At 44.4% G+C, this 17,522-nt stretch overlaps 1 protein-coding gene across 2 annotated transcripts; it reads right to left on the bottom strand.

Annotated features, from left to right (window-relative positions):
- ZP4 (zona pellucida glycoprotein 4) lies at positions 5,382–12,613 on the bottom strand. 2 transcript variants are annotated; one of them, XM_005699001.2, is made up of 12 exons: positions 12,432–12,613; positions 12,033–12,154; positions 11,852–11,954; positions 10,613–10,759; positions 9,662–9,849; positions 9,077–9,174; positions 7,905–8,035; positions 7,532–7,721; positions 7,309–7,456; positions 6,925–7,000; positions 5,740–5,856; positions 5,382–5,532 (listed from the first exon to the last, which is right to left on the bottom strand). In XM_005699001.2, the coding sequence occupies exons 1-12, from the start codon at positions 12,610–12,612 to the stop codon at positions 5,429–5,431; spliced, it is 1,605 nt and encodes a 534-aa protein (XP_005699058.1). In that variant the 5' UTR covers position 12,613; the 3' UTR covers positions 5,382–5,428. The 2 variants fall into 2 exon arrangements, with proteins under 2 accessions (XP_005699058.1, XP_005699059.1); XM_005699002.3 differs by having other exon boundaries at positions 5,385–5,532; positions 11,846–11,954; positions 12,432–12,612.

Raw genomic sequence — 17,522 nt, 5'->3', positions numbered from 1 at the left:
CACAGGGGAAGTGAGACAGCTCTGGGCCCCCATAGGTTGAACTAGGTAAAAGCTAAGGAGGAGCCAATACCTGACTCTAGCAAGTTTTTCCTCCCAACAAGAAGTTGAGAGGGAATCTTAAGCCTATCCTTAAGGGATTTAGAATTACGAGAACTCTTTACAAACCTAGTAAGAATGTAAAGACATTAGAAATACTTTGGAAAATGGTTTGGCAGTTGCTTATAAAGTTAACATGCTTTGAGCACTTCTACTCCTTGGTATTCAAGAGATGACATGACATCTAAGAAGTTTAAAGACTTTGTCTTCAGTTCAATCACTCAGTCGTGTCCGACTCTTTGCAACCCCATGAATCGCAGCACACCAGGCCTCCCTGTTCATCACCATATCCCGGAGTTCACTCAGACTCACGTCCATTGAGTCAGTGATGCCATCCAGCCATCTCATCCTCGGTCGTCCCCTTCTCCTCCTGCCCCCAATCTCTCCCAGCATCAGAGTCTTTTCCAATGAGTCAACTCTTCGCGTGAGGTGGCCAAAGTACTGGAGCTTCAGCTTTAGCATCATTCCTTCCAAAGAAATCCCAGGGTTGATCTCCTGCAGAATGGACTGGTTGGATCTCCTAGCAGTCCAAGGGACTCTGAAGAGTCTTCTCCAACACCACAGTTCAAAAGCATCAATTCTTCGGTGCTCAGCCTTCTTCACAGTCCAACTCTCACATCCATACATGACCACAGGAAAAACCATAGCCTTGACTAGATGGACATCTAAGAAGTTTAAAGACTTGGTCTTAGTTATCTTAAAATCCCAAACTGTGATGGCATAACAACATTCATCTTTCGTCAGCTGTGGTGGACCAGGTATTCAGAAATGGTTCAGCTGGGTGGTTCTGGTGCAGTCTTTCCTAAGGTTTTGATTAGATGTGGACTGCCACTGGAGATTCACATGGCTGTTGACATGGCTGTTAACCAGGGAGCCTCAGACCCTCTCCACAGGGCAGCTTCTGTATCCTTACTGTGGCATAACAGCTAGCTTGTCTAGAGAAAGTGATCCAAGGCAGAAGCTGTGACATCTCTTATAACCCAGTGCCAGCAATACATCATGCTTACCATGGTAATTGTAATTCAAGGCCATTCTGATTGCAAGCAGGATATGGCACAAGCTTGTTGTACACAAGGAGGAGGCTGGCTACCAATGTTCATCAGTTCAGTTCAGTTGCTGAGTCGTGTCCGACTCTTTGTAACCCCATGGGCTGCAGCACACCAGGCCTCCCTGTCCATCACCAACTCCCGGAGTTTACTGAAACTCATGCTCAACCAGTCGGTGATGCTATCCAACCATCTCATCCTCTGTCATCCACTTCTCCTCCCATCTTCAATCTTTCCCAGCATCAGGGTCTTTTCAAATGAGTCAGCTCTTCACATCAGGTGGCCAAAGTATTGGAGTTTCAGCCTCAACAGTCCTTACAATGAACACCCAGGAATGGTCTCCTTTAGGATGGACTGGTTGGATCTCCTTGCAGTCCAAGGGACTCTCAAGAGTCTTCTCTAACACAGTTCAAAAGCATCAGTTCTTCAGCATTAAGCTTTCTTTATTACTTATTTCTCACATCCATACATGACCACAGGAAAAACCATAGCCTTGACGAGACAGACCTTTGTTGGGTAAGTAATATCTCTGCTTTTTAATATGCTGTCTATGTTGGTCACAGCTTTTCTTCCAAGGAGCAACTCTTTTAATTTCATGGCTGCAGTCACCATCTGCAGTGATTTTGGAGCCCAAAAAAATAAAGTCTGACACTGTTTCCACTGTTTCTCCATCTATTTGTCATGAAGTGATGGGACCGGATGCCATGATCTTCGTTTTCTGAATGTTGAGCTTTAAACCAACTTTTTCACTCTCCTCTTTCACTTTCATCAAGAGGCTCTTTAGTTCTTCACTTTCTGCCATAAGGGTGGTATCATCTGCTTATCTGAGGTTATTGATATTTCTCCTGGCAGTCATGATTCCAGCTTGTGCTTCTTCCCGCCCAGCATTTCTCATGATGTACTCTGCATATAAGTTAAATAAGCAGAGTCACAATATACAGCCTTGACCTACTCCTTTCCCAATTTGGAACCAGTCTGTTGTTCCATGTCCAGTTCTAACTGTTGCTTCCTGACCCTCATACAGGTTTCTTAAGAGGCAGGTCAGGTGGTCTGGTATTCCCAGCTCTTTCAGAATTTTCTATAGTTTATTGTGATCCACACAGTCAAAGGCTTTGACATAATCAATAAAGCAAAAATAGATGTTTTTCTGGAACTCTCTTGCTTTTTTGATAATCCAGTGGATGTTGGCAATTTGATCTCTGGTTCCTCTGCTTTTTCTAGAACCAGCTTGAACATCAGGAAGTTCACGGTCATGTATTGTTGAAGCCTGGCTTGGAGAATTTTGAGCATTACTTTACTAGCATGTGAGATGATTGCAATTGTGCAGTAGTTTGAACATTCTTTGGCACTGGCTTTCTTTGGTGTTGGAGATTACAAGTGAAATGACACAGAACAAGACACACGAGACAGACCACACACACACACACTCTGGCTGGAGGAACGGAACAGAACTGCCCAAACTATTTGGGCTTTATTATTATAAAGCCCCCCTAGGCAGAATTCCAGACTGCATGAATAAGCCTTTTCAGTACAGCACAGGTGCATACATGTTATCGTCCAGCAAAGGGGAGTGAAATTCCGGCCTTCTGCAGAGTCTGTCCAGAGCCCTTATCACAAGAAGGGAATGTTCCCTTATTTGCAAGGGACCATCAATCTCAAGGCTGTGTCCGTCTCCTTGGCAGAACATCTTGTTTGCAAGCAGCACATCTCCACTTTCCCTATTGTGGCCGCATTAACCCTTCATTTGGGATTGGAAAGAAAACTGACGTTTTCCAGTCCTGTGGCCACTGCTGAGTTTTCCAAATTTGCTGGCATATTGAGTGCAGCACTTTCACAGCATCATCTTTTAGGATTTGAAATAGCCCAACTGGAATTCTATTACCTCCACTAGCTTTGTTTGTAGTGATGCTTCCTGAGGCTCACTTGACTTCACATTCCAGGATGTCTGGCTCTAGGTGAGTGATCACACCATGATTATCTGGATCATGAAGATCTTTTTGTATAGTTCTTCTGTGTATTCTTGCCACCTCTTCTGACGAAAGGTGTCCACTGGAGAAGCGAATGGCAAACCACTTCAGTATTCTTGCCTTGAGAACCCCTTGAACAGAATGAAAAGGCAAAAAATAGCACACTGAAAGATGAACTCCCCAATGTTCATAGAAGCTTTATTACCAACCACCCCAGGCTAGAAACAACTCCGATGCTCAACAACATATTTCAGAAAGACCTGGAAGTTGCTCCAGGAAGATAAATGGTGGCATCTTATTTAATGGAGGCATACTTTCAGAGCCTCCTTCTGGGAAGAGAGGAGATACACAGACTTTGGCCAGCAGTGTTAGTTATAGCAGGGATCCTCAACCTCTAGGATCTAATACCTGGTGATATGAGTTGGAACTGATGTAACAGAAATAAAGTGCACAATAAACATAATGCACTTGAATCATCTCAAAACAATCCTCTGATGCCAGTCTGTGGAAAAATTGTCTTTCATTGAAATGGTCTCTGGTACCAAAAAGGTTAAAGATATAGAGCCTGTGTGGGCTTCAAAATCACTGCAGACGGTGACTGCAGCCATGAAATTAAAAGATGCTTGCTCCTTGGAAGAAAAGTTATGACCAACCTAGACAGCATATTAAAAAGCAGAGACATTACTTTGCCAACAAAGGTCCATCTAGTCAAAGCCATGGTTTTTTCAGTAGTCATGTATGGATGCGATAGTTGGACTATAAAGAAAGCTGAGCGCCAGTGAATTGATGCTTTTGAACTGTGGTGTTGGAGAAGACTCTTGAGAGTCCCTTGGATTTCAGGAAGATCAAGCCAGTCAACTCTAAAGAAAATCAACCCTGAATATTCACTGGAAGGATTGATGCTGAAGCTGGAGCTCCAGTACTTTAACTACCTTATGCGAAGAACTGACTCATTGGAAAAGACCCTGATGCTGGGAAAGACTGAAGGAAAGAGAAGGGGATGACAGAGGATGAGATGGTTGGATGGTGTCACTGACTTGATGGGCATACGTTTGAGTAAGCCCTGGGAGTTGGTAATGGAGAGGGAAGCCTGGTATGCTGCAATCCATGGGGTCACAAAGAATCAGACACAACTGAGTTACTGAACTAAACACAGAGTGAAGTCAAAAAGAAAATACTGTATTTTTATATACAGAATCTGGAAAAATGGTACTGATGAATCTCTTTGCAGGGCAGCAACAGAGACAAAATGGAAACTTGGGGACACAATGGGGTAAGGACAAGGTGGGAGAAAATGAGTAGCATTGGAACATACACTGCCGCATGTAGACAGCCAGAGGGGATGTGCTGTATGACACAGGGAGCACAAACCGGTGCTCTGTGACAACCGAGAGGGGCGGGATGGGTGGGGGCTGGAAGGGAGGGGACAGATGTACACCTACGGCTAATTCACGTTGATGTATGGCAGAGAGGAACACAACACTGTAAAGCAATTATCCCAATTAAAAACAAAGTTTGGGGACTGCTGAGTTGTTGGAGTCCTTTGGGTAGGATGTTTACATAAAGAACTCACAATAATTCATTCTCCCCCTGTCTTGTTCTATTAGTCTTAGGAACTAAACTGGGAAATTACTTGTTGGTTCTAGCTCAAACCAAGCTTCTTCTGAGCAAGATACTTCCAATTGATCAATCCATGATCAGATGCTGCTTTTTAGGCATTGTCCTAGACATTAGTTTTTGAAGTGTGGCGCTTGAATAGAAAGTTAAGTATCACCTGCGGAATAGTTACAAATGCAATTTCATAAGCCTCAGCCCAGACCAACTTAATGATTAATGTTAGGCCACTGCAGTTTAGGGAGATTTTAAGGCATAACAGGCAAGACAAATAGTCTTTAAACTTCTTTGAAGATGTCACATCCAGGAGTGGAGATGGTAATCTGATTATACCTGCTCTCCTTTGACCCTGATGCACACTGAAGTCAGAATACCAATGGTCTAGGAGATTCATGACTAGCTCTAAACTAGTTCTTCCTTAGTTTGATTTTCTGGAAGAGTTCTGTTTTACACCTCATGAGCTTCTAAATATGTCTGCTAAGCCTGAGATATTTATTTTTGTAGGTTCTGCTTGAGTTGTTAACCAACTTGGAAATTCTACTGAAATGTTCTATTCAGAAGATGGAAGAGCTGAAGAAGATTACAAGTTGGAAGGAGGGGAGGCCAATAGGAGATGAACTAGTCTAAAGAAATTACTTGTCAAATGAGGAGCTGAGGAGACTAGTAGTGCAATCTGGTTTTATTAATACATTTGGTCTGAGCAACTCATCTCCATTTCCTAATGGCCAGGTAGGACATGAACAAGGCTCCAACGATTAAGACTCCAGATAGGCCAGCCACCCAGAAAGCTTGAGAATCTACAGGAGACCCTGCAGGATGGAAACGTAGGTTAGTATGCTGAAGCCGAGTGATATTACATCCTAATAAAGACTGCTAGTCTTGAGCTATAGGGGGAAAATTGCTAGGTAATTCCTTTTGAGGTTCATATTGACTAAACCAGTAAAAATTAAGAAGTAGGGATGTGCAAGTAGTTTTGGTTTGACCAGTGGTTCAGATATCATTCTCCTTCCACTCACTTGCGTATTTGTGGAGCTTTTCTGAAGAGTCTTGAATGGCTTGGAGTAGAATCAAGGGACCCTTGCTAGAAATGCTAGCAGTGTTGTTCTGAAAATGGATGTCAGAGCTTCTTCTTCCTGTTGGAGAGAAGAGTTAAGGATTTGTTAGTTTTGTACATGTGAGTGGTTGTGGAGTACTAAAACAGGGCTAGGTCCCTTGTCAGATAGCTCTGCTCCATTAAGTTTTTCTTCAAGAAAAACCTTAATGCATTAGACACAAAGTCTCAGACTTGCTCATTTGTATTAACGCTAGCGGTTTGAGAAATTATGATTTTAGACTATCCCCAAACTGTCACCCTTCCTAAATACAGGTACTTGAATAATAATGTCTTAATACTGAGACAATCCTATTTCTATTGCTAACTGTAGGGTCTCTATACTTCTCAAAATTATATATATAAATAATCATTGCAGTTAGATGTTGAGTATTTAGTTTACTAAATGATAGTTTTGAAAAGTAGTATGAGGTCTTTTCTACCAGAACAGGCTTAAACCTTCAGGGGTCATGCTGGGCTGTGCTTAGTCGCTCAGTCGTGTCCAGTTCATTGTGACCCCCATGGACTGTAGTCCACCAGGCTCCTGTGGATTCTCCAGGCTAGAATACTGGAGTGGTTTGCTAAGACCTCTTCCAGGGGATCTTCCCAACCAGGGATCATTAAGAGTCATGACTCCCAATTAATTCAGGAGCCAGGTAAGTGTTGTGGGATCAGGTGGAATATGACTGTATGAGCACAGGGCCTGACCAATTAACACATACAAAGTCTGCAATCCTATGCCATCTATAAGTCTTGAGGCCATGTTGCCAGACCTGCCATCTAAGTATAAAAGTCTACATTTATATCCGATACCACAGAAGTGTTTTATTAGATTATAGGCTGTGAACGCACTTGACTCCCCGCTAAGTAAAAATTTATAAGGGGAAAAACTAAGCTGAAAATATAAGCTATTAATCCTGAAATATTTAGAAGGCCTGGAATTCTAGAAGACTAGTTATATTTCTATTCTATTGCATCATGAAAGTACTTAAAGAAGCCTCGTTAATTAGATGAATCTTCAGTTTGATTCATGTGCCACAGACAAAGGTTAGCACTGGATTCCAAATAACACTTCAATTTGGCCTCTGGCATAGATAGGTTGGATACTCACGTCTGGCAGGACAGGGTGTCACACAGGATGGTGTCCCGGCAGGCTGGCAGATTGATGCACTGCAGTGCAGATAAACCTGGGAGCCAAAAGAATTGGGATCATGGTCTAGCACATCCTAAGTCTTCAAACCTGCTTTATCTACCCCAGGAAGAAGTCAAAGTATTATCAGAAAATTCATAAACCAAACTGACATCACAGAAGCACTAAGATACCAGACTCTGGCTGACTCATGTCACACATGCCACAGGCATCCCTTGATGGCTCTGAGGCAATACCAAAGGCCAGTGTCACAGGGCCACTTCAGCTGAAAAGTGGCACCGTGTGGAAACACTGAGCCGGGGGTATTTAGAGCCCAGCTGAAGAGCACAGGAGGCAGCACCATACCGGTCCCTTGAGGGCCTGCTTTGCCGCCAAGTCCACAAAACCGAAGGTGGAAATGCTGAAGCGCTGGTAGTGAGAAGGAAACAGCAGGTCTGAGGCTTCCCAGACAGGGATCAGTTTTGTCTGATAGTTGTCTCCTGTGTAGGGGCACCTAAAGCAAGGATATCCAGCAGTCAAGATGGGCTTCTTAGAGGGACTGTAACACAGGTGAAGGAAAGACACTCACCCATTCACCAGCAAGGGCCACTGGGGCTGGAGCAGGGCATCTGCGCTGGGTGTTGCCCAACACTGGTCCAGGCGCAACTCAAGACTGGGGTCTGTTCTCTGATGGATGGAGACTTCCACATAGATGGGATCCCGAAGCAGCTTCACCACTGGGTAGTCACTAGCCATGTAGTAGGAGCGATAGCGTTTATCTGCAACAGGCCAAAACAAGTTGAAGCAGTAAAGAGCTTGGAACCTCTAGGTGGCTTGGATTAAACCACCACCCACATAAACAGCCTTTGAAAGGAATAATATCTTGTTACCAAGTTAGGGTCTTTCTGCCCAGAAGAAGACTTAAAACTAGAGGCCAGATAGTCTACCCAAGAGGGTCCTACCTTTGGCAATCTTAAGTTCCAGAGTGAGGTTTCCAGACTGGGTCTCCGGAAGGGGTGGTGGGGGAGTAAGAACCTGGACATTAACTGGGAGAGCACTGCTACTTGCAGAGTAGCTACAACGGACTTGGAGCCTGCAGAAAATAAAGATTTTAGCTACTATCTTAAGTGGGTAGACCATGTCTTCTCTTTAAGGTTTGGAGGAATCATTTAAGTATCAGGTGTTGGAACAAGTTTATAAAAAAGTGGAGTTTGGTTCTGGCCTTGTGAAAGCTATCATTGGGGAGACCAACAGGTAAACAAGATCCATGTTAGAGAGTTTGATATAACACTGAGCCACCAGGGAAGCACAGACTATTATATACTGAATTGATAAACAAAGACCTACCGTATAGGACAGGAGTCTATTCAATATCCTGTCATAAACCATAATGGAAATATGAAAAAGATGTGTAACTGAAGTCACTTTGTACAGCAGAAGTTAACACATTATCAACCAACTATACTTCAGTAGATTTTAAGAGATAGATATGGTTTTATGACAAAACATGTGTGTTCTCTGGAGGCAGTAGTCAGGGAAGATGTTGCAGGTAATTTGATAAGGGAAAATGAAAAGTAGTAACTGAGAAGTAGAGGAGAGAAGGGTAATGCATGGAAGCAAGAAGTTTGAGGTCCATTAAATACTCTATGGAAGCACAATCTGGGGTTAGGGAACATTTAGGGAAGGATTGAGAACATTGGGAAAGTTTTGGCTTAAGAAGTAGCAGCGGTTTCATGGAGGACCCTGCAAGTTATGTTCATAAGGTTTAAGCTCTGGAAGACAAAAGATAAAACTTTAAGTATACTAGCTAAGGTTTTTAAAAAGATTCATTTTACTACAGCTTAGATATTGAAGGTAGAAGGAAGAGACTAGAGTGAGAAACAAAGACCCAGTGAAACGAAATTGAAGTCAGGTCGAGTCTGAGGCTTAGATCAAGTTGGTGGTAATAATGCAGGGCTACTAGATCCAATAATGGTCTGTGAGATTGGATAGTCAAGGCAAAAGAGATTCTGCCATCATGCGGAAGAAGATGGTTGTTTATGGTCATTTATGACTGTTTTCTCTAGAACTCCTGTTTATGGAAGGAAATTCAGGCATTCTGGTCAAGCAAGGTCAGGTTAACTAAGACCTTTACCTGAAGATACTGTCTCGGGTAATAGTACCACGGCTCCAAGTTCTCACATCCCGAGCTGCAACTAGCTCATTTTCATATACTGCCTGCTTCCCAGTCATCTGTAAGGGCAGGTAAAGAATTCCTGTCACTCCTGCAAGCCAGATGCTGCTTCACGCAATTTTGCTTTCATCCAGCACTCAGAAAGGATGCCCATTGACTAGCAGGGAAATTATCACTTCACCTTACTTTCAGGGCAAAGGAACAGGAAGGGGCTTTGAGTAATGAGGAAACCAGAAACACCACTTATCTCAGCTGATTTTCCTGGTCCTTTCCCAGGGCAGTGTGGTGGGAGGAACCTGTTATTTGTTCTTCTACACCTTGGTAATGGGGACTAGCTCCTCACTAGTGGGCAGGTGGGATGAGAGCCAAGTATCCAGCAGAGGTTTCTGCTTTCTCACTAGTGAAGGCCCCTCTGTCTTAGAGACCATCCTACATGACAAGCAGTAAGTCAGGTATATTTTTCACAGCTAAGGTAGTCCAGTTCTCCCCCAGTCACTAGGGCATTCCTGACCAACTTAAGCAGAGCCCAAGGTCAGCTCTTCTCACCTGTTTTGTAGTACCACAGGTAGTAAATGGAAACCGGAACAGAACAAAAGTGTGTGTTGCCATCACAGGTTTACATTCACTGTCATTCCTGAAGGCCAAGTGTAGAGAATTCAAGAGCAGTGGGGGCGAGGTCACATTCCGGGACACGGCAATAGAGAAGTGGCCATCTTGGGTACAGTGTGAGGTCACTGAAACACCAGAGCAACTGTGCTGAAGGCAGGTCACCTCAAGTGATTGATGCAGCCAGACAAGAGTCTAAAAATTATGGTTTCATTATTTTAAATTCCCCACCCTCCTCTTCTCCCGCTAGAAAAGCTGGCATTCCAGCTAATGACCTTGAGGCAGGTTCAGCCATCCGGAGTTTAAATGGGGCTTTGGATGGGCACTTGGGTTTGAATCTTGCCTCCACTACTTACTGTGTATTTAACCTCCTTGTATCAGCTTCACCTGTAGAAAGAAGATAGCCATACCCGCTGTTTTCACTCATCAGCTAGGATTAAGAGCTTAGAATTATGTAGCATCTTGTTTCATGAAGGTCATTTTTACATGAGAAAGACTTGGAGCATGATTTGGGACAGTGTTCTTTTGAAATAAGGCTCATCTTCTGAAGTAAAGCTCTTTATACACACAATCAGCCGCCAGATTGGCTATTTCTTGAAACTGGTTAAGTTTCTATCAATTAGCATCCTGCATATAGACTTAGCTTCCTGAGTTCATTGAATGTTATTTGCTTTCTGTTGGGTTCTAGGAGAATACGCAATGGAAGACTATAGTAAGCTGTGTCACTGAAGGTCAAGTGTCCTAAGGAGGTATTATCTTATACATTAACCTTTGGTCATCTTTCAGTATTTGCCTTCCGGATGGGGGGGTGAAGGAGAAAACCCTCCTTTGGGTTTAGTTAATGGTAATTGCAGGTACTCTTCAGCTGATTTCAAAAATATAGCGACTCACCTGTATTTCCATAGTAACAGGAAATGACCTCTTCAGAGTTGTAGCAGCAGCCTAGCTGTTCGCAGTCTCCTTGAGTGGTGGGTGAAGGAGCACACGGCAGTCTGTCCCACACTGGGACAGAGTCACAAAAGCCAGCATTTGGGACATCTAGAATAGGTATTGAAGAGTAACTTGAACTAGGTAACAAAGTCTAGTCTTTAAGAGGTATTTTCATTAAGAAACATTAAGTTCCCATAGATAGCCATGAGATTGGAAGAGATTTACATACTAGAAATTAAGTCTGGATTATCAAGTTCACTATTTGGTTACCTTCTAAGAGTGCCCTGAAATGAGTACTCTTGGGAAGAGGAAATACGAACAAGATTGGTAGAAGCAGTGAGACTTTATTGAAGAATTCTTCCTTCTGTTCTTTCAAAAGTAGTTAAATCTTCGTGTACTCTAAATTACCATCATTTTGGAATGCAGTTCAGTAAGCGGGGAGCGGGGCCTATGATTATGTATTTTATCAGTATTGCTCCACTGGGCTAACACATAACAATGCAGATGTGAAGAATTGTAGGTTCAAGTCTTGGGACCTCTCTGGAGTCCAGTGGTTAAGACTGTGTGCTTCCACTGCAGGGGTTTTGGGTTTGATCTCTGGTTGGGACCTAAGATCTCACATGCTGCACAGTATGGTTAAAAGTTTAAGAACAGAAGTTTGACTCTTCATGACTGAGGTAGGGCTCTTGAGGGGCAAGGCAAGACTCACTGGAGTTGAGCTGGCATTGTACCTTCCTGTTAATCACCCAGTTAAATACCAAGCTAAGCAGTCGAGTAGCCCCAGCTGAAGGGACTGAGCCCTGTTCTCAATGCAGTCTGCTTCTTGAAGGTGTTTGCTGAGTCTCATTGATAACTTCAGCTTCCTTCTGGACCCTTCAAGAGGGAGATCTCTGGTCCTGGGATAACTCTTGGTTGAATCTCAGCTCTGCCACCTACCAGTCAGGGGTGCTTGGAAAGCTCCCTGCTGGGGCTAGCAGTAGCGCTGGGCTGGGATTACAGGTAACATGTGAAGTACCCCTCACAGTTCTTGAGCCCCGAGTAATCGCTCAGGTGGTGTTGATCCTAGGGTCGCCTGTGAAGAGCTGGAACACAGTTCTCGATGGGTGCCTGGTATCACTGCACAGAATGGGTAAAAAGTACCCAAGGACACACTTCAGGCAGCTCCACACCACCCAGAACCCAGAAGTATCCAGCCCTTACCTGCGAAATTCACAGGACACTTGAATAGCTTTGTCTCCATAACCATTCCAGGTCCACTCACACCTGCTCTTTCAATTCCAACAGTCATGATGTAGTAGGAGTCCTGGAGAGACAGGCCCAAGGAGTCAGCCTGGATGGCGGCACACGCATCTCGGCCTTCCTAAGGACAGGTCATACTTACCCACTCAGTGACATAGCAGCCACTGTAGGAGGCTTCCATCACCAGGGAGCTGCCAGGGCCCTCACTGACCCAGGTGCCACAGTCAGAGTCATTCTGCAGGCTGTGTGGCAGCCCATGGTTATCTAGGAGTGGGGATGGGGGAGAAAACACATATGGTCAGTCATGCAAGTCACCAGTGCTGGGAAGGGACAGCCAGCTTTGCCTTAGACTCAAGAGCAGCTGCCAAGAAAGGAGAAATAACAGGGAAATCAGGTTTAGAGGTGAAGTTATACTTCAGAGTACTTCTATAGAGAAGGAGCAGAGTTTAGTAAAGATGGGGAGGCATTCGGACAGAAAGCAGAGGCCAATTTTACACAGTAGAGGAGACATGCCATTGCCTAGCTCAGCCTTCAAACTTACCCCATGCTACTAGCACAGGAGGAGTCTCCATCTCCTGACTGAGAAGGTTTATGGTGAATTGAAAGCTCCTTAGCCCACAGCGTAGTTCGTCAGGATACTCAGGTACCTCGGACTCATACTGGCTATTCAGACCAAGAGACAAGAGAAAACAGAGCCAGACAAATTGCAGCAGCAGCCACATGGTGCTGCTAGGAGTCTTACTGACTACTCCTCTGGTCCTACACTTCCTTTCCCAAGAGCCTGTGCTCCCTATGCCCCTTAAATACAGAGAGAAAGCTGGTTTCAGGTGCACGTCTGTGTAGTATGCAGGTGGGACTCCTTTGGAAAGGGTGAGTCCTCCAGCATCACTCACTTTAGGCCACAGTCTTCAGCTGCACCACTTTAATATTGAAATCAGGCAGTCTTCAGAGGCCAGGAACAATGTGGTGCTTTTTAGCTAAAATAGGTTTCCTCACAGTTGCTCACTATCTTACTAGTTTAATGACTTTCCTTTAGAATCTTGCATATTTGGGTATAGCTCTGCCACTTACAAGTTGTATGAACTGGTGAATCACTACCTCTCAGAAACTCAGTCTTCTCATCTGTGAATTGGGAATATCTCCCAGCAGGAGAGGGCATCACAGGTGTTGCAGTGATAAAGGATTCGCCTACCAATGCAGGAGACACAGGAAATGCAGGTTAGATCCCTGGGTCGGGAAGATCCCCTCGAATAGGAAATAGCAACCCCCTCCAGTATTTTGGCCTGGAAAACTCCACAGACAAGGGAGGCTGGCAGGCTACAGTCCATGGGGTCATAAAGAACCAGACACAACTGACTGAGTGCTCACACACCTGGCAGGAATGTTCATCTGATTGTATTCAACCTAATATTTATCATGTGAACAATTTTCCCAAGTTGACTAAGAATCTTAATCAAAGCATCGAGGACTTATAACCAGGTGTCTCTTAATTCTCTTCAACTCATCAGAAAAGACCCTGATACTAGGAAAGATTGAAGGCAGGAGAAGGGGACGGCAGAAGATGAGATGGTTGGATGGCATCACCAACTCAATCGACATGAGTTTGAGCAAATTCTAGGAGATGGTGAAGGACAAGGAAGCCTGGTGTGCTGCAGTCCATGGGTTACAAAGAGCTGGATACAACTGAGCAACTTAACAACAACAGCAATAAAAGAGAACAAATAAGCACGTGTCTTCCCAGTGAAACTGCATGACTCATTTAACCACAGGCTGACAAACAACACTGAGGGAATGCTGGCCTCTGCCCTCAGGGATGGGACCTGACTTTCCAACATCTGGATTGGGTTTGGCCACTAGTCCATCACATCCCATTTACTTGTTCACAGGACTTACCACATTGGATTTTAATGGCCTCTTATGGACTCAGTGTCCCTATTAGAAGCACTTGAGGGCAGGGACTGTGTTTTATTTTTCACTGCATCCTGAACGCATTAGACTGTGTGTACTCAGTGTTCCCTGAGGAAAGAATGGATCAATGAACACACTTTCATTAGTAGCCATGTCCTAAGGCTAGCTCCCTTGAAAATGTGGTTTCCCAACCTCATTGGTATAGATTCACTTTGTGACGGTCTCAAACTCATAACAATCTTTAGGTGTTCTTTCTTCAAGTCATTATACATGTGATTCTAAGTATAAGAATAAAGAGGAATACAACAAACTAGTGAATAAAACAAAAAAAGAAGCAGACTCACAGATATAGAGAACAAGCTAGTGGTTACCAGTGGGGAGAGGAAGGAGAGGGACAACATACGGGTAGGGGGAAAAGGGTTATTATGAAAATATATGAAATCATTGGTATGAAACTTTTGAAAATTGTAAATCATCTACCCTGATGATGAACAGTGAATCCTAAGATACACCAGCAGGGCTGAGATGAGGTGATTTCACACTTACTTCTGTGCTAAATCCTCTAAGGACATCTTTATTCAATGACATGATTCGGTTTCCTGAGAGAAAATGCACTAATAGTGTGTGATCCCCTTCGAGAAGTCCCTATCACTTCCAAAGTAACTCTCTGCCCTTGGGATCTGGAAGGGCAAATGCTGTTCTTAGTCTTTCCTTTTGCTAGAATCATCCAATCGTTTGAAAATAATTTCAGTAGGACTACAGGTAGAATGGTCTTCCCGGGTGGCACAAGTGGTGAAGAAGCTGTCTGCCAATGCAGGAAATGTAAGAGACTTGGGTTCAATCCCTGGGGCGGGAAGATTCCTGGAGAGGGGCGTGGCAACCCAACCCAGTATTCTTACCTGGAGAATCCCATGGGCAGAGGAGCCTGGCAGGCTACAGTCCAGAGGGTCGCACAGAGTCAGACACAACTGAAGTGACTTGGCACTTACATACAAGTAGAATATAAATTACCATAAATTGCAGACTTATGGAAAGCCCCATCATCACTTTGCATGTTCTAGGTACACTCATCTAGATCCACTTTGTGTCACCTACCAGAGGACTGGATTATACCCCTGACTATCCAGGGTCTTTAGCTTGTAGACAGCAGTTCATGGGATTTCTCAGTCTCCATAAACACGTGAGCAAATTCTTCGTAATAAATACATATCTCTATCCCCTACTTGTTCTGTTTCTCTGGAGAACCCTAACACAAACACTGCTCATTCCTCATTCACTGGTCTTGCCCCTGCGAGTTCCCAAGAGATGGGAGGATAAGAACAGCCTGTGATACCAAGCAGGGCCCTGTGGGACTCCTGGGCACAAAGCCTTCCTGTGTCCCCCATTTTATGATTACAGGAAACAGCCTTCGTTCAGCATTCATGAGCTTCCCTGGGTCCCCGTGGGCAGAATCAAACAGTTGTTAATTAGGGAAAGGAGAGGATGTGAGACCAGGGAGAAACAAATGGTCAAGAGAAATAGTGCAACCTTGGGACAAGGTCCTAGTTCCGTATCAATGGATACACATAACAATATCTTTGAATGTTGCACAGATATTGAAAATGCCTCCAGGTGGGAGAAGTTTACGATTAATGATGGCATGCTACTTATAAGCACGAAGACCACCCTAGACCAATTGGAACCTGAAGATTGATGATGCTGACTCCTACTCACCTCACCACCACCCAAACAGAACAATGTCCACAAGCTGATAACCCTCTTCAAACCATTACTATAAAACTTCCCACTGTCCTCTTCAAGTGGAGACACAGGACACAGTTTTTCAAGGCAGGGGCCCACTGTGTCCCCCATTCCCCAGTAAACTAATAAAGCTACTCATTTCTACTTCTCCAAAGCACTGTCTCCACATTTTACTTGGCTCTGGTGAACAGAAGCCAGGTTTTTAGGCAGCACCTTCACCACTATGGAAAAGCAACCTCTGATTTCCAAAAATCTCGGTCAGAATGATACCATGCAGGGACCTCTGGGGTTCCTGGGCACAGAGACTTTCTGTGTCCCCCATTTCTTTAACTTTAGGAAACAGCCTTCATTCGGCCTCCATGACCTTCTCTGAGTTTCAATGGGCAGATTCAAGAAGTTGTTAATTAGGGGAGAGAGGGGATGTGAGACTAAGAGAAACAGGCAAGAGTAGGCTTCAGACAAGGTCCTGTTTCCCATCAAGGGATACACACAACAATATCTTTGAGTTATTCTGCAGATACTGAAGCCCCCTTCAGGTGGGGAAGTTAGTGACTAAGGATGGTAGGCTGCCCACAAGCATGTAGACCAGACCAGTTGGATCTGAAGGTTAATGATGCTGACTCTCACTTACTTCACTATCAACCCATCAGAAGAATGTCCATGAGCTGATCATGTCTTCTTTGAACAATTATTACTATAAAACCTCTCAATATTTTCCCCAAGTGGGGACACACGGTTTTGAGGGCAAGAGCCTACTATATCCCTCTCCCTTTTCCCAGCAAAACAACAAAGCTATCCTTTTCTAGTTCACCCAAAACTCTGTCTCTGAGAATTGACCCAGCACCAGTGCATAGAGAACTGAGCTTTCGGCATCAAGTCTGGGCTTATCTTTTTTGAGTTACATATGAATGTTTCAATTTAAACTAAAGAACAAGCTGTGCCAGGTTAACTATTATGTTCCTGATCGAAAATGGGCACACACAATGATTTCTTTTCAGATTGGCTTCAGACAGCAGTTTCCTTGCTGTGACTGGAGTGTGCCCTCCTGGCTGGAGGGTGGGGTATCATATAAGCAAAGCCCTTGCCAAGTGTGGGAAGGCAATAATCAAAATTACCCCTCAAATATGGAGGACCAATTAGACCACTCTGTGTGCCAATCAGTAGGGGGCACCAGCTGTTCTTGGTGTGTGGTGGAAATTAGGACACTTTGCTTCTGAAGGAGGACATTAGACAATGTACTGTAAGTACTGCATGGTTTTCCTTCTCAGCAAGCAGGAATAAATTTTGAGCCTGAGTGAGTTGAGAGGTGACGAGTCTCAACCCCAGGTCTTCTTCTGACTCCCTCCCTCCCTCCTTTCCTGGTCAGCAAACCCTCTGCCCTGACTGCCCAGCCCCAACTCTGCTCTGATTTTGTCTTGCCTCTCCTGCTTCACCCCTTCCTCTGTCACCAAGACCATTGCCAGTAGGGGAAATTATCCTTCCTTTCCTCACAGGTAGGAGGGTGCCCAGCTGAACTGCCTTTTGGACTTTGAGAAGAATGGCAATGTACTGGCTACCTCTCTCTCAAAGTCAAAGAGTAGTTCAGAAAGTCATAAAGTAATTAAGAAAGAGACAGCAGAGTAAGTTGCTAAAGGAAAAAAAGAACTAAAATTAAGGACTTTGGGGTGGGAATATCAGGTAAAGTTGGTGTGAGTTTTCTGGCCTGCTGCTGCTGCTGCTGCTAAGTCGCTTCAGTTGTGTCCGATTCTGTGAGACCCCATAGACGGCAGCCCACCAGGCTCACCCGTCCCTGGGATTCTCCAGGCCAGAACACTGGAGTGTGTTGCCATTTCCTTCTCCAATGCATGAAAGTGAAAAGTGAAAGTGAAGTCACTCAGTCGTGTCCAACTCTTCATGACCCCATGGACTGCAGCCTACCAGGCTCCTCCACCCATGAGATTTTCCAGGCAAGAGTACTGGAGTGGGGTGCCATTGCCTTCTCCAT

This window comes from Capra hircus, chromosome 28, assembly GCF_001704415.2.
Source record: "Capra hircus breed San Clemente chromosome 28, ASM170441v1, whole genome shotgun sequence".
Taxonomy (NCBI): domain Eukaryota; kingdom Metazoa; phylum Chordata; class Mammalia; order Artiodactyla; family Bovidae; genus Capra; species Capra hircus.
Note: the sequence above shows the minus strand (reverse complement) of the source record. Positions and strands in the feature narration are given on the sequence as shown.

Bases quoted from the DNA above. Each gene is read 5' to 3' on its own strand.
- ZP4 (XM_005699002.3), bottom strand. From the start codon at position 12,612: ATGTGGCTGCTGCTGCAATTTGTCTGGCTCTGTTTTCTCTTGTCTCTT. The intron at 9,175-9,661 runs GTGAGAAGAGCT...CTGCCCTTACAG, and splicing joins CCTGTGGTACTACAAAACAG to ATGACTGGGAAGCAGGCAGT. The intron at 5,533-5,739 runs GTGAGTGGAAGG...TCCATCCTGCAG, and splicing joins AAAGCTCCACAAATACGCAA to GGTCTCCTGTAGATTCTCAA.